The sequence below is a fragment of the Plecotus auritus genome (assembly GCF_963455305.1).
Source record: "Plecotus auritus genome assembly, chromosome: 8".
In the NCBI taxonomy this organism is placed as follows: Eukaryota; Metazoa; Chordata; class Mammalia; order Chiroptera; family Vespertilionidae; genus Plecotus; species Plecotus auritus.
In genome coordinates, this window is record NC_137782.1 from 80,380,201 (window position 1) to 80,401,344 (window position 21,144).

Genomic DNA, 21,144 nt, shown 5'->3' on the forward strand with positions numbered 1-21,144 from the left:
ATTGGGGATCAACCCCACAACCTGGGCATGTGCCCTGACTGGGAATTGAACCATGACCTTCTGGTTCATAGGTCGATGCTCAAACACTGAGCCATGCCAGCCGGGCTATAATTTTTATACTGTTTTTAGTGTTCTTTCTGAAAGAAGTTCAAGAAAATAAAATAAATTGAGGCTGCTGCTAAACCCAGCTCAATCTACACTGCATGCATTGCTCTATGTATTTTTGTGTTAATCTTTTTTTCCCATGAGCAGGGATTCCTGGTGGGCACAAGCCTGGGTGGTAGGCCTTCAGTAAATATTCCCTGATGAACAAATACAAAAATACATGAATGAACCCCTAGGTTGAGATGTGCCTGCCTGTGTAGTATTGAGGTCTTCCATGGCTGGCAGAGCCACTGGGCGTGGTGACCCTTAGACTGACGGTCAGTCCCTCAAGCCCTTATGGACTCAGTGCTTTCTCAAGGGTTGGACCTTGCATTGTTAGCCCCTATTTGGGCCAAACAAATGTTTCTTATTTCTTTAAAGAGAGAATTCTCTTGTGTCTTTCTCATAGAAAAAAGAGAAAAGCAAAGAAGCAAGCTGTCTAGAGCAGAATAAAAATGGGGAAAGAGAAGTGGGCAGAGAGGAATACAGAATTTATTTAGTGCTTACTATGTGCAATGTATGGTACTAGGGTTTTCACACACATTATTTAAATTTACCCCCTCTCCCCAGGAGACTCAGAGGGAGGTATTATGCTCATTCCAAATATAAAAAAAAACCCAAAAGCTGGAGAGAGTGAGTGTTTCAACCTAGGTCACACAGCTGTTATGTGGAAGAGCTGCGTTTTGAACGCCAGCTTGACTGCTCCAGTCTAGGTTGTTTAGTTGAGACAGGGCAGGTAAACACTGGGAAACTGGCGTAGGCTTCCTGAAGGTGTGGGCTAAGCATGAAAGACATATTACAGTTGTTAATTTGGAAAAGGCAATAACTCATTAAAGAATTTTTATAGCATTTTGTATTAATAAAAAAAAACAAAACAAAACCGCCTGAATTTCTCAAGTCAGTTCATCCACTGGGTAAAGCCAGGAGCCCTTGAAGAGCTGGCTCAGGGTGAAGGAACCTCAGGTGAAAGATAGTCACAAAAAGGAAAAAAAAACATTTTCATTTCAGCATGGCACAGAGAGATGCTTCCTACAATGGAAACCCCCAGCCTAATGTGGAGATTTCCTGAGTGGGCCTTTGTACAGATCGCATTTACTGAGCTCTTTTTCTGTGTAAGGCACTATTCTAGGCACTGTGTATGTGCCACATGGTTAATCCTCAGCCACCCAAGACAGGTACTTCTGTCATGCTTATATTACAGATGGAGAAACAGGGCTCTGAAAGCCCACAGGAGACACCAGGGGCCTCAATGTCAACACCATGCCCTGGTCTCCCTCACCACCAGTGGCCAGCAACTCCCAGAATCTTTGGTGTCAAGAAGGGAAAGAATGGACCCCCTTGTGTGGCCCAAGGCTGGATAGTGCCTGAGGCCTGAAAGGGCAGGAGCTGCTCAGAGTTTGGGGCTTACTGACAAAAGCCAGGCCCAGGCCTTGGCCCCAGGATCCTTAGAAATGGCACGTGGAATGGCAACACCCTGGTCACTAGAGCGGTGGTGGTAGCACTGGACCATCTGGAGCCTTTAAGACAATCACAGCCCAGGTGGCTCTGATTTCATTCGTCTGGGTGGACCTGCTTTATATGCAGTTCAACAACCACCAGTTACCCACCTTGATGTCACCTGAACAACCCAAACCATGTTGATTTGTCCATATGCCTTTTTAGTCTTTTGTACTCACACAAACATCAGTCTTACAATTGTGTGTGTCATTCTAGTCCCTTCCACAAGACAGCCCCAATGCCCCACGTGCTACCGCCTAGCTTTAATGACTGGGCAGAAAGTGGACCCAATGCCCTTCGGGATGGCAGGATTTCCTTGTTACCCAGAAAAGTTCAATGAAAAGCAGGCACGATGTCCAGGCTCCCCACACCCTGTCACCCTGCCCTGAAACAGGCCAGCGAGGGGGGCCACACTAGATGTTGCCCCGGGCACTTTGGGAACAGGAGGACTGACAATCTTCCCTCCTCTGGTGAAAGGGCATCCTCCAGGGAAATCAGAGCTTCCAAGCCACATCTAAAGGCTGAGAAGGAAGAACCCTCCCCCAGCCTTGAAGCCAGAGGCTACTGACGTTAGTCTGGATGGCTATGGCCAGAGCTGTGGTACCAGAGGTGGCAGAAAGTATGGAGGAACAAACAGCTCTGAGGCTAGACGCAGAGGTTGAAATCTTGCCTCTGTGTGAACTTGGGGTAGTTGCTTAACTTCCCCATGCCTTGAATTTCTTTATGGGTAAATTCCAGATAGTAATAGAACCTACCTCACAGGGTTACAATAAGAATTAGCTAAGTTAATGCTTGTAAAGTGCTTAGAACAATGTGTAGGCCATAGAAAGCACCCATTTGAAGCTAGGAAACTATCACTATTACTCACAAGGCCAACGTTGAGGGTTCCAGTTCCCGTCCTGCCTGAGTCTCCAGCTGTCAGTCATGGCTGGAAGGACTCTGTGTGGCTGGGCAGCCCTGGCCCGTCCCTGCTACTCAGACAGTCTTGGTGGGTGAACAATGCACTGAAGTGGCTGCCACTCTGACTCACCTGCAGCTGCAGGACCTGCTTCTCGAAGGCAGTTGCTTTGGCCTCCAGAGCCTTCCGCTGCTGCTCCTCTTGCCGTGCCACCTCCGACTTCTCCACCAGCTCCTTGCTCACCTTGCTGAGCTCCTGCCGGAGCTTGGCCAGCTCTGCGTTCTGCCTGCAAGACAGTCACCAGCCCCCAACTGACAGACAGAAGAGGGCTCGAGTCAGCTCTAGCCAGCCCTGAGAGCTGCCCCTGGCTGACTGGGACCGTGATATGAGCCCTCCCTCCGGGCCACCTGCTCTTTCCTAAGTAGCTGCCTGAATCTTGGAGCTATCACTAAGCCCCTCCTGCATTATCAGACAGGTGGGGTTTTACCAGCATGGTGTGTGGACCAGAGAGAGCGAAGAACAAAATGTGCACTGAAAGATCCCATAGGCGCCCCTCCCAGACATCTGGGAATTCAGATAGAAAAAGGTAAGACACATTTTTCCTCATTACCAACCAGGGTCCAAACAAGCCCTGGGATGCAGGCTGCCTTGCCTGGACCCCTGAAGGGCTGGGGGCAGCAGTCCATGGGAGTCCTGTTTCACTGGAGGCCACCCAAAGCAGGAGGCTGAGGCCCTTCACAGAACAGAGCTCTCAACACTGCATAAAAGGTGGATCTCAGGACCAGGGAGAAGTTCAGGAGGGAGGAAAGGATACGTGATTGACAGGAAAAAAGGGGCAGCTCAACGCCTGCCTTCCCTGGTGTGAAGAGGTAATCAGCATGCTGGCCTCCTTCACTAGACACCTCTTCAAGACAGAACCGACGGCCCAGCCAAGGGACAGCACCAGACAACACTGTCCACACTCTTGGGAGGCAGGAAATCTGGCCAAGACCAGCTCTATCTGCTGCTGGGGGTGAGAGAGTCCCACCTCTGGACTTGGGTTTCCTCATCTGAACTAGGGAGGCCATCCAAAGCCCTCTATGGGCCATCAGCTCAGATTTTACAGCACCAAGATCCAAGACTGGAGACCTAGCCGGTTTGGCTCAGTGGATAGAACGTTGGCCTGCAGACTCAAGGGTCCCAGGTTCGATTCTGGTCAAGGGCATGTACCTTGATTGCGGGCACATCCCCAGTAGGAGGTGTGCAGGAGGCAACTGATAGACGTTTCTCTCTCATCGATGTTTCTAACTCTCTATCCCTCTCCCTTCCTCTCTGTAAAATATCAATAAAATATGTATTTTTTAAAAAAAAGATCCAAGACTGGAGAGCTCACGGGAACCGCTGGACTCCAGAACCCTGGATGAAGGTGGGAGGCTCGGTGGGCAGCTCCTTAGGACTGATATGCAGCTAGGGAGGGGCCTGGGAACACCCATCCACATGGGTAGATCTCCCACAAATTGACAGAGTCAGCAGCCGCCTCCTTAGGACCACAGGTCTCCATGCTTTGGAGCTTTCCCCAGGATAGAGGCCACAGCAAACTCTATGCAACGGGAAGCCAGAGTGCTCCTCCATCCCCATGTTCACCTTCTGCTGTGGCTGCCGAGAAGAACCTGCCACAAACCTCCAACCCGCCGACGGGCCAGGGTGGAGATGAGATGCGTACACACCCAGAGGGGACCTCCAGAGAGAAGAAACCGGCCTGGAAAGGGTGGCCTTTGGCTCTCACTCCATGCTAGGAGGCCCACCAGCAAAACAGATGTGCAAGCACTGATTTGCCTCCCTGGTCTAGATCCTGGGCCAACATTGTCCCCTGGACACCCATTGAGGGTGCCCGTGCTCTGCCTAAGTCAGTTCTCCTCTTGGCAAAAGGAGATGCTCTGGGGGCAATGCAGATCTCCAGAAAGTCCCTTCAGGATGCTTCAGGCCAAGAGGAGGCAAAGAAATGTGAATCAAAAGAAAATGCAGGGCCTTCCTCCAAGAACATGGTTGAGGCTCTGTACTGCCCGTTGGGGTCGCCCACTTGCTGTGAACTTGCTAACACTTCCACTCCCGAGAGGCAACGCGGAGATCAAGAACTCTGCTAAACAGGGCAGGTTGGTGTGCTGTGAAGCAGTACTGGTCACCAATGCACCAAAAACAAATGTCCCCCAGCACAGACCTCATTCCCTGAGGAGAATCAAAGCGTTCACGCCCACAGCAGGTCCCTACACCACATCAAACTCTGATCTTGGACAATCTACTCAGCCTCGATTCTCTAGGTCACAATCAGGAGTTTTTAAAGCCTCAAATCAAGATGTTGTGAAGATAGATATGGAAATAGTATCTGCTCGTCCAGGAAAGCAGATGCTGGCACCAGCCAGGACCTGAGGGGCACTTGATCACAGGGGCATGGGCAAGGGTGTGCTGGAGCTTACCCCTCCCTGCAGCCTGACCACAGGAGAGGATGCCAGCCATGCGTTGGAAGGCTCAGCTGCTCAGAACCAGGTAAGAGAAGGAGGATGAGGATGGAGCCTCAAATGGGGAAGTGCAGAATTGCCCAGCAGCCCCAGATCCAGTAAGAAACTAGAGTGCACTTGCTGCAGCCTTGCAGGAGGCTCGGGGACCCTTCCCAGCTCCGGAGGCCCCCTGGACTGTGCTGTTGCCAAGTCCGACTGGGAGCACTGAGCTTACTTGCTTTCCACCTGGCTCGTGGCTTGATTCAAGGCGTCCCTCAGGATGGAATTCTCCTGCTGCAGGCGGGCCAGCTGTGTGTTAGGGCCATTCTCCAGCTGTTCCTGCAGTGTCCGGACCTAAAACCATTGATGGGTATCAAGTGCTGCTTGGCCTTACAGGGAGCTGACTTCTGGAGCCAGATTAGTGAGATAACAAGCCTACAGACAAAACCCCCAAGGGCTCGCTTCCCCACGAGGTGGGCAGGACCCCTAAGAACAAGAGTCTGGAAACTGAACAGCTCTAGCATCAGGAGCTCAGGGCCAAGAGTGACCCCCCAACCACACACCTCCTCTCTCCTCTGAGGCCTCCAGGCAGCAAAGTGCTCAGCCCAGAGTACCAGACATGCTCCACACACTCTGCCTGAGGTCTGAGACAATGGACATAGCCATGGTCACAGCCTAAAACTACCCAGGAAGCCTGGGATCCTGCCTCTGGCCTCCTGTGGCCCACCATGAGCAGAGCACCAGTTTGAGAAGATGAGGTCCAGGGCTCTGACTCCATAGGCCAAGCTGGACACGCCTCCCCTGGCCCCATTCAGAGCCTTTTGCTTTAGGTGATCTTTCCAACCTCTCTAGTGGAAAAGGCAGAGGCAGCTTTACTCTAGGATCACATGGAGGCTAAGAACTGGACACACAGGCACCCAAGAGACAGGACATAGGGCTGGCCACTTGGGACCACACTATTTTCAAAAAGAGCTCTTTAAAATGTATGTTACATTTTCCTAGTTAGTATCATTAAATATACAAGGTAGGCTGGCTGCCACTATCTGGACAGATAAAAACAGTTGTTTCCTTCAAAAACAAATCAGGTTCTATAGACCCACCCCCACCCCCAGCCCCAAGGGCACCTTCAACCACCCTTTGCAACCACTCCAGCCCTCCTTGGCCCTACACCACTGCTCACCTTGCCCTGTAGCTCTTGCACCTCCTTCATGTGATCCCGGTAGCTGGCCTGCATTCGGGCCTGCACGGCTGTCATCTCCTGATCTTTGGCCACCAGCTGCTTTTTCACCTTGGCCTCTCCAGCTGCTGCCTTTGCCTTTTCTGCTGCCAACTCCTGGAGAAAGCAGAGAGCCAGTTAGGCAGGGACAGGAGCTTATCAGATAGGACTGAGGTCATCAGAACCCAGAGCATCAGAACCCTGGGGCTAGGGCTGGGAGGAGCTTCCAAGCAGAGCACAAGACCCCGTCTCCTGAGTTCTGACAGATCCACGCCAGCCACAGCAGACAGCAAGCAGGAGACAAGAGGTTACCTGAAAACCCTGCTGGCTTGACCAGCTAAGGGCTGGATGTCAGGCCTTGGCCACAATGGATATGGATACCAGCAAGAGCTGAGTAAACAGTATTCTCTTCCTAGGCTCTCCAGGGACACTTTTCAGCTCTGCTGGGATTACAACACTCCAATTGGCATGGTCCCTGACATCCAGGCCCCAGAACGATTACCTCTACAAACTTGGACTGACAGGCTCCAAGTTTGATGACTGGGGTGGGGACACTGCCCGTCCTATCATGGCTGGGGGATCAGCCCCACTCCTGGAGGGCCCTGTCTGTGTGGGCAGCCACTCAATCCTCCTTGGGGAAATGTCTGCTCTGGGCAGTGTCAGATGCCACAATGAACACAGGATGTGAGTCCACAAGGGTCCCAGAAAGTGGGAGGAACGAAAAGTTGCCCCACTCCTCTGGCTGGCCCGGCACCTCTAAAGCAGGGCAGGGCAACTTTGTGGTAATTCAAAGCTCCACCAAGCTTCCTCTAATACACATGACCCTGCCAGCTCCCCCAGCAAAACTTCACACACTAGCAACACAGAGATGCCTTCTAGTATAGGATCCAGGCTTGGAAGAAACCAAAGCTCAGAGAGATCTTGGAGTGCCCATAGCCACACCAGCAGCAGGTGGTGCAGCCACATTGGATCATCCTCTGCCCACCTCTGCTGTCCACAACTAATGGACACCCAGAGGCTGGCACTGAGCATCTGTCTAGGGACAGTCATCCCCACTCTGGGCAGGACTCATGCAATTCCAGGCATCCAGCTGGGATCCCTAAGCCAGCAGAATCTAATGGGATTTCCCATCCTTTAGCCTCTGGGCTTTTTTAAAGGGCAGAGAAAGGCCAGCTTTTCCTCAGGGCATTTGTTTAGCTCTCCTTGGCTTTGTTTTCTCCTAAAACCTCAGAATCCCAGTATTCCTCTTGCTTGTCAAATTCTAATTCAGTTGCAAAGGTCAGATTCATTTTCCTGAAATGCATCCCCAGTGGTGCTGGGGACTGGAGGACTGGAGCCCAGTTTTCTTTGACTGGTCTGGGAGAGGAGGCTTGGCACCAGCACAAGCACTGCTGGCTCAGAAACAGCACTCTGCTCTCAGTCCAAGAGTGGGCCCTGCTTGGTGTGAGCTTCCAAAGCCTGGTGAGGCATGGACAGCAGGCAGCTCCATCAAAAGGGTCTGTCACCAAGAATATCTCCCCCTCCATCCCTGGGAGCACACCGCCCTGAGGGTTTTCTTGACTGCATGACGTTAGGCCCTGATCTCCCAGGCTGAGAGAACACAGGATGGGGTCTAGTCCAGAGCTTTACCTCAGGACAGAGGCCCCATGACAGGGCACCTGGTACCTAAGAAGACAACAGATAGAAAGATGGTTTTCCAGAGGGCTGCACCAAAGCCATGCATGGTTCCTCAAACCCAGGCACAGGCCTGAAGACTGTCAGAAGGCTAGGACAGAGGTTAAGGGTGCCTATGCCTGTTAACTCCTGCAGCTGGTGCCTGAAATGGTCCTTGAGCCCAACTCTGCTGAGACTTCACCCATTTGTGAAGCATGGATCTGTCACAGAGAACAATCCACAAAGAGAACGAAAACACGTGGAGGGAACCAGATCCTCATAAGAGGAGAAATTCCATATTTTCCAAAATTTAGTTTCTCATATAACTTTCCTCAATGGTCCTGGGCTAGGAGACACAACAAGAATGAAATCAACACATCAGCTCTGCCTCAAACTCTCAACAGAGAAATAAAGGAACCTGATGTCCATGGATTCCAGAAGCACAGGGAGGAAAGATGACCATGCCAAAACCAGCAGAGGCTGTGTCTTCTTAGCTGGCCCCAGGCCTCAGCAGCCACTTGCTGACAGGCGGCCTGCTAGGCTGAGCCAAGCAAGCGGGTTCGAGTCACTAAGCACAGATACAATGGCACATGACTGCGATGGCAACCTCTGTGCTGAGACAAGAAACTGGGGGCTCTGAAAGGATTCCCGAGGGAAAGAAAATTGAGTCTTCAGGGATAGGGAAAAAATGCCCAGCCAGTTCAGCAGTGAAGGGCATCTGAGGCTAATGGCAGAGCATAAAGAGTGCCTCGCAGGACCAGGTTAGCACTTGAGAGCCCGAGAGGACCTCCTTAGGCTGCAGGGAGGAGGACAGTCAGGGGAGGGAGGGCTGGACGCACCTCAGACATCTCCTCGCCTAAGAGCCAAGGTCTGGATTCCTGGAGGGTGAGATGAGTAATGAAACCAAGGGCTGCACCCCTGCTCATCTCACAGGCCCCTGCAGCTGGCTGCCAGGGAGATCTATCAGGGGAGGGCTAGACATATAATAGAACTGAGGAGAGCATCTGTAGATTAGCTGCTATGTGGTTTTGGCAATCTCGTGAAGCAGCCACCACTGAGGGAGAGCAGTATGTGGCCCAGCACAAGGGGCAGTGTCTGAGGGGCCTCCTTCTGCACGGTTCACTGGCCCACAGTGGCCGGAGACACCAGTAGTGGGGAAGAGAGGCCAGCATCACCGTTAGAGGTTGCACTTATTCACTCATCACACCTGCAGACCTTCCTAAATTCAAGGCGGTAGGCACAAGGAACTAGCCAGGCAATCCCATGCCAGCCAGCCGTGGGAGCACTCACTCCTTTTTTTTCTCACCTGAACCTTACTTTGAGGGTATCAACAAATTTTCACAGGCATTTCCCAGTTTGTCCAGTAAGAAGGTATGGAAGAGTGGCTCCCCTAAACCATAGATTCTTAACCAATGGTGTGCTGGTCTGCTGGCTCTTAGAGAAAGAGCTCTGATTTGTAGAGCTGGCCCACTTCCATGGTGTAAATGCTCCTGGCCCAGTGTATACTATGTCATGTCTACCAGGAAGAGACATGTGCAGTTGGCTCTTGGGCGCAGGGCAAATGGCTCCAGCCACCCTGCATTTAACCAACAACACAAGATGGACTTGTGTGAAGGCCACATATTGAGCCCCCCACACCCCTGCCCTAAGCAGACGCTAACAAGCTCTAGTGAAGGCCACAGAGACCTGCATTATTTTTTTTCCCTTCTCCTGGCCAAAGCATTAACCAAGAGTAACCAACCAAAGGCTCATCTTCTACTCCTGCCTTCCCCACCAAACAAACTATGCCATTTGGCTCAAAGCCACATCCCTCCAATTTAGGACAGAAACTCAGGCTGCTTCACTTCTGAGTCTTCTCAAATGAGCAGATGGAAGGTGCCCAGAGGAGGGGCTGCAGCCTAGACACTGTGGGGCATCTGGAGGCCCATCCCCTGCACCTGTTGCACTGTTGGAGGAGGCAGAGAGCAGGGAGAGGGAGAGGGCAATGCTCAGCATTGTGCTGGCAAAACCTAATCCATGGGCTGGGACACCAGAACTTTCTCCTCAGAAGGAGAGGGAGAAGCCCCAGTGAGTTCTGACAGGGAGAGCAGCCCCTGTGCATGTGTCCTGACTCATGCAACTGCTGTTCACTGAGTACAAACGTCACACACCAGTCATCAGCTGACTCTGGAGCCAGGCTTTCCCTCAGGATTGCTCCACAGACAGCAGAAAAGGGAGAAAAGCAGCCCCCTCTGCCCCATGAAAACAATTGTGGGTCAACTGCACCCATCCTCCTTTTCCAGGGGTGGGCAAACTTTTTGACTCGAGGGCCACAATGGGTTCTTAAACTGGACCGGAGGGCCGGAACAAAAGCATGGATGGAGTGTTCGTGTGAACTAATATAAATTCAAAGTAAAGGAACGGAGGGGAGAGCAAGAGAACCGGATAGAACAAGCCGGATCCGGCCCGCGGGCTGTAGTTTGCCCACGGCTGGGTAGACCCTAAAACAATGGCCCATAACTGTGGAACAGGCCAATGACTCCATCTCACACTACTTAACAACCCTGCATTCCTAGTCCTGAGAAGGAAGCCGCTCTGCAGGGGCTGTACAGGCTGGCCTCAGGCTCCCACAGTCACAGAGTACATCGGTTCGAGGGGCAGTCACATCGGCAGCCCCGAGCAGAGCCAGAGTAGGGAGGCAACCCCACGACCCAGGGGCAGCACTGCTGCAGCCCAGGTACTCTCAGGATGGGGCATGCGCTGGGCCATACCTTATTGAGTTCCCTCAGTTTGCTCTTGGCAACAGCTGCGTCTTCCTGCTCTGTGGCCAGCAGCTTTTCCTTCTCTTCCAGCTGGCGTTTCAGAATCGCCACAGGGTCGCCCTTCTGAGTGGCCTAGAAATATCCACAGAACCACGTTAACAGAGGGTACAGACATACTTGGTTTGTGCCCCCAACCCAGCAGACTCTGACCCAGTGTCCTGATGAAGTGGGAGCAGAAGCTTCAAGATAAGCAGGTTCCACCCTGACTCCAGACATTTCTGGGGAAAGGGTCCCCTCCCCGCCTTAGACACCCAGTCTGTAGGGCCTCAAGAACCCTTGTGCTTAAAGCTGTTTGGCAAAAGCACTGGATCTTTGAGGTAGTTTTTAGGAGCATAGTGTTTCCCATTATCTTGGGTGAATGGAGACCAGGGTTTCTCCACTGTGGGCAGTGGCCACTGTTTCCTGTTCAGTGCCTAGCCCCTAGATTCTGTGTGCAGCCCGTAGATCCCTGGCTGAGGCACAGAAGCCATGGGAGGGGAAGTGTATTCAGGGACAGTCGCCTGAGCGGAGTTCAGGCCTCTCTCCTTGGAGAAGCGAGGTCATCCTGACCTTCTCCAGCCCACTCTCAGCCAGGAAACCTCCTTCCACACACACACCCCTTTTTCTTCTCACTGAGCGAGCAGGTCCCTGTGACTGCATGACACATCACAGCTCAGCAAGGGCCAGGAGTAGAGGAACCCCCACTGGTCTTTTAGGGCACCCCCAACATCTCTCTCTAACCACCAAGTTGCCACAAAATTCTCCATCAAAATTACCTACAATTCCAATTCTGATTAAGGAACAAATAACTATGTGCCATGCAGCACTTCCTGGTGACAGCTCATTCACCAAGGTACCAGAGGGTGGGTGCCAGCATCTGACCTGGCCCCCAACAGCAGGAGGGAAGGTGCTTCTGGGCCCATCACAAGGTTCCCTCACTCAGTGTGTTCCCACACATATTCCTTCCTGCACCCAGAGCCCTGGCCACAAACCAGCCAGGCCCCTGCTCCTGTGTTGCACCCCCAGCCCCCTGGAACTCAGAGCGCTGCCCCAGCTCTTTATGTTTCAGTGGCCCGGCCTTGGCTGGGCTATAGCTGAAGCCAAAGGATCTGCAGGGTGATTCATACAGCCTCTGCTTGGAAAAGGGCAGCAGGGTTCTGCCAAGAAAGGTGAGTGGAGGCTGTTCCCTGTGCAGCTTGGCAAGCCAGGTGTGGCCACCCCAGGACCAGGTAGCCACTACAATTCACAGGTCCCTGAGAGGGAGCAGGGGAAGCAAAACCATCCAGGCCAGCTGCAGAGGCCACTAAACACAGGCAGGAGAGTGTGGGCCCACCTTATGCCAGGTGTCCTGAATGACACCAGCCTTCTCAGACAGGATCTCAATTAGCCGCTGGGCCTCACCCTCGTTGAACACCATGCTTCCAACCGTGGAGACCAGCGTCTTGTAGGGGAGGCAGAGAGGACTGTCGTTGTCCAGGGACCCTGTGCAGAGGGAAGGACTTACATTCAGACATGAGCAACCAAACCAGTCACACCCTGAAGCAGTAAAGGCCAGTAAGAGCCAAAGATTCTGTCCAGCTGCCTAGGGTGTGGCTTCTCGACTTAGGTCCCAACAAACTCATCCTAAGTTGAAAACATCGGAAGTCAAAATGCATTTAATACACCTAACCTACCGAACAGCTTAGCCTAGCTGACCTTAAATGTGCTCAGAACACTTACATTAGCTCCAAAGTCATGGAGCATAGAACCTATCTTACCTAATAATAGACAAACATGTAAACTGACCGTACCTCCACTACGCCACCAGCCAATCAGAAATTATATGCAAATTAACCCAACAAAGTTGGCGGTTAACTTGCATACACAGGCACTGAGTGACGGGGCAGGACATGGCGCCGACGCAGGCGTTCTGCCCCACCCCCGGTCTCCCAGGGCCTCTGGGCAGCGTGGGAAGGCGGGGTTGGAGCAGAAAGAGGCGGCTCCGGGGCCTGAGCGGAAAGGGGCTGGACAGGAGTGGAAAGACGGTGCCGGCAGCCAGGGAAAGGAAAGCCCATTCTAGCACAAATCTTTGTGCATCGGGCTTCTAGTTTTATAATAAAGTGCTGACTATTGCCTGGCCAGCATGGCTCAGTGGTTGAGTTTCGACCTATGAACCAGGTCACGGTTTGAATCCTGGTCAGGACACTCGCCCAGGTTGTGGGCTCAATCCCCAGTGTGGGGTGTCCAGGAGGCAGCCGATCAATGATCATTGATGTTTCTCTCTCTCTCTCCCTTCTGCTTTGAAATAAATAAAAATATTAAAAAAATAAAGTGTTGACTATCTCATGCAATTTATTATATGTATCGCTTTCAAATCACTGCAAAGTTGCAAGACTGTAGGTGGAACCATTGTCAGTTGGGGGCCATCTGCACTCAGAAATAGAATAAACTGAGGCCCCTGCACATGCTTCCTGACTGTCCAAAGATAGCCGATGGAGAAGTCACCAAGTAAAGAAAGGTGGAGTTTTCCTAGATTGGGGGAGATACCCCCCCACCCTTATCATCAAAATGAGCAGAATTAATCAAGACAAAGGTGCTTTTTCCTTCTTTCTCAGACAGAATCGGTCTTTTTTCTTCCATTTTTTCTCAAACAGCTCAGCAAGGCTCACCCACTGCATGGCCAAGCCCTATGGCCCTGCAGGTCCTGACTGACCAGTGAGCCCATCATTCCCCACAAACACAGATGCCCACAGCCACACTTATGGGAGAAGCATGGGAAGCAAAAGGCCCATGTCTCCAAGGTTGCTCTGAGGTCCCAGGGAAAAGGGGGCTGCTCCCACACAGTCAGGTTCAAACACAATTTCCCGTTCCCCATGGATGAAGCTTAGGGACGTTTTAGGAGGGAAGGCTGGGCTAGGTTCTTGCAGAAGGGCCTGCCCACGCCTCAGTCCATTAGTGACTTCTGGAGGAGACAGAGCCATTTGCCAAAAACCAACGGTCACTTCTGAAACACTCCTGATACCACACTCCCCAAAAAACTTTGCTCTCATCGAAGACTCTCAAAGCAAAAAGGGATGAACCAAGATGCCCCATCTGACAGGAGCCCTGCCTGAAATGCCCAGGCAATTCCTTATGCTGAGGCTCAAATCTGCCCTATAGCTGAATGACAGGGCCAAAAATGAGCTGAAATAAAGAAAACAGGCTGACCTGCGTGGCCCCTTCAGCTAAGCCCACCCTGAGGACAATGAATGGAGGTTTCCATAGCAACCCCAAATTCTCTGGCTTATCATAATATTTTCATCACAAGTCAGAGCATTTAGCATGATACCTTAATAAGGAGTATGTGGGACGTGGGTGAGCTGGTTGCTATGAGCACCTTCATTTTAGAGCCTCTTACCTTGGTGAACCTTGAGATTAGAAATAACCATGGTGACATTAAAGGCCTAAGAGCTCATGAGTGCCATGAAAATGGGTTGTGGGGAGGGGGAGAGGAAGCATGTGCCCTTCAACCTTCTGTCTTTTCATTGAAATATATATAAAATAAGGAATAATTTTAATGGTAACTTATGAACACCAGAAAAAAACTGAGTACAGCTAGACCAAAAGAAAATAAAAACCACTCTCTAGTTCACTATTGGGAGAAAACCCCACTGTTAGCCTTTTACTTTACAGGCTTCCTGCTTTCCCCTCTTAGCCTGTAGATGGATGTTTACTGCCAGTGTTTTCCCAAAGGAGGAGGACCACTCATTTCACCCCTGAAGCAAAACTAGGCAGTCCAGCCTCTCTGAAACTGAGCACCACACAGACAATTTCCTGTCCTCACTCAGAAAAGTCTACTCCTATACTGTCTGGTACACTGGCCACCAACCAAGTGGGGGTATACCATGGATTTTCAAAAATTTCATATAAAATAGTTAAATACCTGTCATAACTTTTTTATATTGATTGTATGCTATAATTATAATGTTTTGGGTAAACTGGGTTAAATAAAATACGTCATTAAAATGAATTACATTTGTTTCTTGTTTGCCTCTTTAAATGTGACTATTTAGGAAAGTTTAAATTCCATACGTGGCGTGCACATGTGGCTCACACTGTTTCTACTAGATAGGCCAGTTTGCTCCTTTCCAGCCCTGGGGACCCCCAAAGCACTCCCTACTGAAATCCTGGCAGCCTCTATCCCAGGGGTGGGCAAACTTTTTGACTCGAGGGCCACAATGGGTTCTTAAACTGGACCGGAGGGCCGGAACAAAAGCATGGATGGAGTGTTTGTGTGAACTAATATAAATTCAAAGTAAAGGAGCGGAGGGGAGAGCAAGAGAACCCTCCGCTCTTTCGGCTCCGCGGGCCAGATAGAACAGCCGAACGGGCCGCATCCGGCCCGCGGGCCGTAGTTTGCCCACGGCTGCTCCATCCCCACAGGGGCCTCAGATCAGTGGCTTGGGCCTCTCTTGAAGGCTCTCCTTGAAGACCATCCTTCTAGACTTCTAAGGCCCCAAGTGCACTGCTGGGGTGAAGGGGACATCAAGATAATGCAGCTACACTTCCCTGTGAAATATCATCTCCTTCAAGGCATCAATCACCCCAGTGGTCTCGACAATGTGCAATCCCTCCTGAAGGTCTAGGAGACATGGACCCTAAGACACCCAGTCCATAAACCATTTCTGAGATTACTCTGTAAGAGTGTCATTCTAATACATCTTCAATAAAACTTTATAATGTAATTATATTATTTTATTAGCTATAATAATAAACAAAGTAATAAAAACTTGTAACAAATAAAACAATACAAAGCTATGTACAGTAACACTTAATTCTCCCCTGCCCACTCCCCTCACAGAAACTTTCATGGCCTTCTCCATCCTCATACAAACACTATCTTTTACATTATTTTTAGAAAGCAATAACCTGACATTTTTTCATTAAGTCTTTTAGGTAAAAATGGTGCCATCTCTATGCTTCCTAAATCAGAGAAGTAAAACTAAAAGGAACTAGAACTCTGGATATCTGTGGGGGTCACATTTATTTACAGGTTTCAGATCCTCTCGCCACATCAGCAGCGCTAAGCCCACCTTGATGAGGTACCCGTTACTGGGAGACAGGCACACTGACTCCATCAACAAACAGCATACTAACAGGAGTTAATACATATTTGCACATCACGCCTGACTCCAGCAAATACTCCGAAATCTAGAAATAATCCTTGATAACATGAAATCTTAAGGCACTAAAATAAATTTGTCAAAGATTCAACATCTATTAGTAATCTGTCAAACCACAGACTTCATAAAGACCATGAGGCAGTGAAATCTCGTGAGTTCAGCTCACTCAGGGCCTGCTCCTGTGGCTAATGTTTTGCCTACCTTGGTGAGTCTGAAATACCAGGAACAGGACAGGGAGGCCTAGGGGAGGAATGAGGCAGCAGGAGAGCCGAGTAGAGGGGCAGCATCCCACTGCTCTGGAATACTCCAGACGCCTGTCTGGCAGGGGTGGGACAGGCCTGGGCTCAGAGGAAGCCTCTTCTGAGCGGGGTGGCCTTGGGCATGGTTCTTCAGCTCCAGGTGATGGACCTCATGGTCTGAACCAGAAGCCTCAGAGCTGCGGGCTTGTTTAAAGAGCTGGACAGGAGATTTTTATATGCCATCTCCTAGCCTTCATTTAGCTAACTCAATGAAAAACAGATAAAGAAAACCACTGTGGCGCTGAACAAACTTATCCATGGGCCAGGCACCATGGTCAGAACAAGGCCCCTTGGGGCCTGGGCTTGAATTCCAGCCCTGCTCCTTCCTGCCTGCTCCCCCTGGACAGGTGGCTTCACCTCTTTCTGCCTGTTTCCTCACCAGTGACACAGGGATAGCAACTGATCCTCCTTCACAGCCTCGCTGCAATGTGCTTGAACAATGCCTAGCACAGGGTAAAGCACTGCCGAATCTACCCACAAGGCCACACCGTCAAGCCCATCACAGGAGAATCACAGACCCAGACCCTCCCAGAACAGGATAGCGCACCTAGGGAAGAGCTCAGGGTAGCTGAAGCAATTCTGCCCTTTCTCCTACTCCCACCAATGGAATGGAACTCATACAAAAGTGGTGCCCAAAATACCCCTGCAGACAAAGAACCACAGCCTGTGGACCCTCTGGCTCCTGCCTTGTACCACTGTTCTCACTCAGTAGGTTAAAGGAGCAGCACATACAAGCAAGAAGCCATGTGCCTCCCTTGGCTCTCAGCTCTGATAATGCGCGTAACACTTCAAATTCCAAAACTAAGCTCCCTTTTGTGACCACATGGGAGGCTCAATCACCTAAAATTAAATTTGTCTTACAAAAAAGGCACACAGGAATCTCTGTCAACTGGGGTTCTTCGGGAAAATTTTCTCTCCACTTGCATAGTTACCAGGCTTCCCAGTCATCAGGTTCCAGCCAAAGGGGACCCATTGGGTTCCACAACCCAGCACTGTTTCAGCATCAGCCCCTTGAGTGGGCTGTTACTGGAACACTCCTGGCACTGCTCACGCTCAGCTTACTCAACCAACAGGGAGGGTGTCGGGACCTCTCCAGGAAATGCATCTGAGCTCGAGACAGCTGGTGATCAATGAGAGATTATTACCACAGCCCTGCCATGGGCTCCAGCTGTTGTTGCAGGTGCCTGGCAGTCCTCCCTAGGGCAAGCAGATTCAGGTGGTCTTCATGCACAAAGTATGGACCTATGTGTACCTGGCAGTCTATAGAAGGCTAGGCCTGGTAAGGTAAGTTGGGGTGAAAGTGCCAGCTAAGACGGGTGGAAGAGACACAGGACACGTGACAATCATGCAGCAGAGCCACACAGAAGGAACACGGGACTGTGTGCGTCACTGCAGAAGCAACTACGGCAGCAACACCAGAAAGACTTCTAAACAGAGGATGCTTGAGCCAAACACTGCCGAGTAAGGAGAAGGCAAGGGCTGGGGCTTCAGTAAGGGGGGCAGCACAGGACAGGCGCAGAGGCTTGCAAGGGACCTTACTAGTCAGAGCAAGGGTGTGAGGCTAGGGTAAGTCCAAGGCCCCAGGAATCCAGATTTTATTTCACAGGCAAGGAGAACGTCTAGAAGGGAGCAAGGTTTGCATATGGGAAAAATCACTCCAGGACACACAGTGAGACAAGGCTGGAGGCAGGCAGATCAGGGAAAAGCCCACACCTGAGAGTACAGAAAGCAGAACTGTTGGGACACAGGCCCAAGTGTCAACTCAGGGTCTCGAGAGCACAACCTGCCACAGGGGTATGTGGTTTTAGGGGTTGGGGGTGAACACCAATGGCAAAGACACTCATTTTCTCAGGGGATGTCTGGACCAGTCTGAAGGCCTCAGACACACAGATGCAGGCAGAATGGCTGCTGCCTCGGAACACTGCTCTGTCCTTCCAACAGAAAGCCAGACACCAACCTCAGGATGCCTTCTAGGTTGACATCCCCAATCATCTAAGCCAAACTCCAGTCAAAAGCCCTAGGGTCCCAGGAAGGGCTACCCTGCGACTCCTTGAAGCCCAACACTACACAAGCCATCATCTCATTTAGAGATAGACGACAAGTCCCTGACTCCTGCTGACCCCTAGTCCAGAGGGCATCTCCCTGAATCACAGAAGCTGGCAGGCGGGTGCATCCATCTCTATAAATGAGAAACTTGGGCCAGCATTCCTGCTGGCCTCCCCACTACGCAGAAGGCAATTCATTGACAGAGAAGGGTCTCCCTGGGCTTGTGGGAAAGTGACCCTAATGGGCCCTCGATGAAAGATCCCTCAAATGCATCAGCAGCAGCAGCTGCAGGCCCTGCAGTCCTCATCAGTCTGTATCCCAGAGGTGGCTGGCCCTGCGCTGACTCCAAGCCCAGCTCGGCCATAGAGCTAGCACTTCGCAGGGACTTGTCTGCCCTCATGACCAGATGCACTGAAATGAAGTACGAATAATGTCAAGAGCAATGCTATTTGGACCTTTGAATCAGGCCTTTTTATTTGGTTGGAGAAAAAGTTATCTTAACTGGGAAATTGTGTTTTAATGATGTCTAATGGAATGTTTAAAAAAAATCCTATGAATTGCATGACTATTTCCTCAATTTTCAAAAAAAAACTTCATATCTGAAACATGAACGCCATCTACAGCTTCTCTAAGACGTGGCAGTACCACACTGATACTTGGCTTGCTTCCCGAGGAGACACTTTTGTTCTTTTTTTTTAGAAAAAGAGTTGAATTTGAAGAACTAATAGTAAGTGAATAATGGCTCAAAGCCCCACAGAAACTCTTGAGCTTCAGACCCCGAAAAACTTAAAGTTCAAAAGGAAGAGTATGAAGCTTACTCTCAATACACATCTGTCTGTGCCTCAGCCCTAAGGGGGAGGACACAGATGGAGGCCCAAGCTCCAGCTCTTATCCCTGCCCCTGCTAGCTGCATGATTTCTGGGAAGTTTAAAAACAGAGTTGAGCTTTGGTTTCTGTTCTTGTAAAACAGGTAAAAATACAAATCCACCTTCAGAATGTTAGGGGAATACATTCATGGAGAAGAGTTTCATAAATCATGCACCTAATGGTGTCACGTTCCCAGTGGTGTGACCCAGCACCAGGCCTCAGACACAGCGAGCCCACAGCACAAAGGACAGTACGGGGGGAAGGGAGGTGGAATTGGAGGACGGAAGGGGTGGTGTTCTTATCAAGTTACACAGTTGAAGATGAGGTCCCGGCTAAGCTACAGAACCCTAAAGTTTTTCTGGTAGGTCTGAAAATTTCTCTGCATCTCCCTTGACCTCTGGTGACCCCTGCCCCATTTATTAGGTTATAGAACATGATCCTTTTGCATTCCCACCTGCTCTGGCAGAGGGTGAAGCCGCCCCTTCAAGGCCTGGCAAAACATGCAGCTGCCAGCCCCCCCAAGACACTGCCAGGTTTGTAAATGCAGGACCTACTATTTACTGGGTACCCAAGGCTGGGACAGGCATGAGAAAAACTGTCCACTTTCTTTCCTCCACCTGGCCCCGCTACAAGAGCAAGGATTTCTTTCTGCTGCTCAGAGGATACTCAGGGGACCTCTGGTCAGGGCTGCACTGCCTCACAGCACCTGAAAGGACAAGGGTTCTGCTTGGTACAATGAAGTCCTATTTATTTGACTCAAACAAATAATGGACTTTTTGTTTATTTTCTATTTAAAAAATAATACCTACATGTTACAGTAAAACTGGGAAATGCAGAAGGGTGAAGATATTAAGATTTACCCATAATCCTATCCCCCAAAGATGGCCTTTCTCCAACATGAGCTATGTGTATATGTCTGACAATGTGGTCATCATGGGTTAATAAATACCTATGTCTCCTGGAGGATGGCTGGGCTCTCCTGGGCCCTGTCGTGGTGGCCTTCTGGCCTCAGAGTAAACATTCTGCATCTGCAGATGGGGAGCGTGTCAGACATAAAGCCATCCTAGGGAGGAGGGCCATGCCCTGGCTTAGCCTTGCTTAGCTCCTGCTCCAAGCAAACCAAGCCCCAGCGGAAGCCTGGAATTCTAGACCGCATCTAAATGTGGAGTTTCCTGAATGAGCACCCTGTACTTCCCAAGGCCAAATCTTTGGTTTATCCAGGGTCCAGACCCACACTGTGCTAATCTGGACCTACCTCCAGGTCCTGGCACAGACAGCTCTCCTAAAAGGGTAATGCTAAGATGCCCATTAGTACACGCTAGATGCGGGCAGGCAGGCCAGCATGTTATGCAGGCAAGGACTGAGTTTGAGGACAAAAAGAGATTTTAAAAAAAACCCACCACCACATATACACACTTCCTGTGAGAGACATAGCTTTCATAATAGGTACCGCACACAGATGCTGAGGTAACAATCAGAGAATTGTTACACAGTTGAAGATGAAGTCCCTGCTAAGCTACAGACACCTAAAGTTTTTCTGGTAGGTCTGAAAATTTCTTTTCTATTTAAAAAATAATACCTACATGTTACAGAAAAACTGGGAAATGCAGAAGGGTGAAGATATTAAGATTTACTCATAATCCTGTCCCCCCAAAGATGGCCTCTTTCTCCAACATGGGCTGTGTGTGTATGACTGACAACGTGGTCATCATGGGGTTATAAATACCTATGTCTCCTGGAGAGTGGCTGGGCTCTCCTGGGTCCTGTCGTGATAAGGAACCAGCAGAGGCCACAAGGCACCGCAAACACTTAGAAGCTTCAGTTCTGGGAAATTTCCACTTTCTCTTTGGTACCATGAATTCCCTCTTTTCCAAACACTGAGACAAGAGTCCATGCCTTTTGTTTCATAAACAAGTATTTTCTCCTTGTTCCACACCTGGGTTTATGACACTCCCCTGAAAATGTCACCATTTTCATAGTACCACATGAGCAGTAAATCATTCGGAGGGCGCTGGAAACACTCATGTGGGCCTCTTGCACTCTGCAACAAGGGTAAATCGTGGAATGTGTTTGAAGAATGATGCTGTACTGTCTTCCTAAAAGTGGACTTACCTTTTGACTTAGCAATC

At 50.4% G+C, this 21,144-nt stretch overlaps 1 protein-coding gene across 4 annotated transcripts in view; it reads right to left on the reverse strand.

Moving 5' to 3' along the window:
• RRBP1 (ribosome binding protein 1) overlaps window positions 1-21,144 on the reverse strand; it is a 76,447-nt gene that overhangs the window by 17,402 nt on the left and 37,901 nt on the right. For all 4 annotated transcript variants that reach the window (XM_080684682.1, XM_080684683.1, XM_080684684.1 and 1 more), the window contains 5 exons: window positions 11,996-12,144; window positions 10,633-10,755; window positions 6,194-6,346; window positions 5,249-5,367; window positions 2,672-2,825 (listed from right to left, as the gene is read on the reverse strand). In XM_080684682.1, coding sequence (XP_080540808.1) covers window positions 2,672-2,825; window positions 5,249-5,367; window positions 6,194-6,346; window positions 10,633-10,755; window positions 11,996-12,144 — 698 coding nt within the window. The remainder of the gene's footprint in view (window positions 1-2,671; window positions 2,826-5,248; window positions 5,368-6,193; window positions 6,347-10,632; window positions 10,756-11,995; window positions 12,145-21,144) is intronic.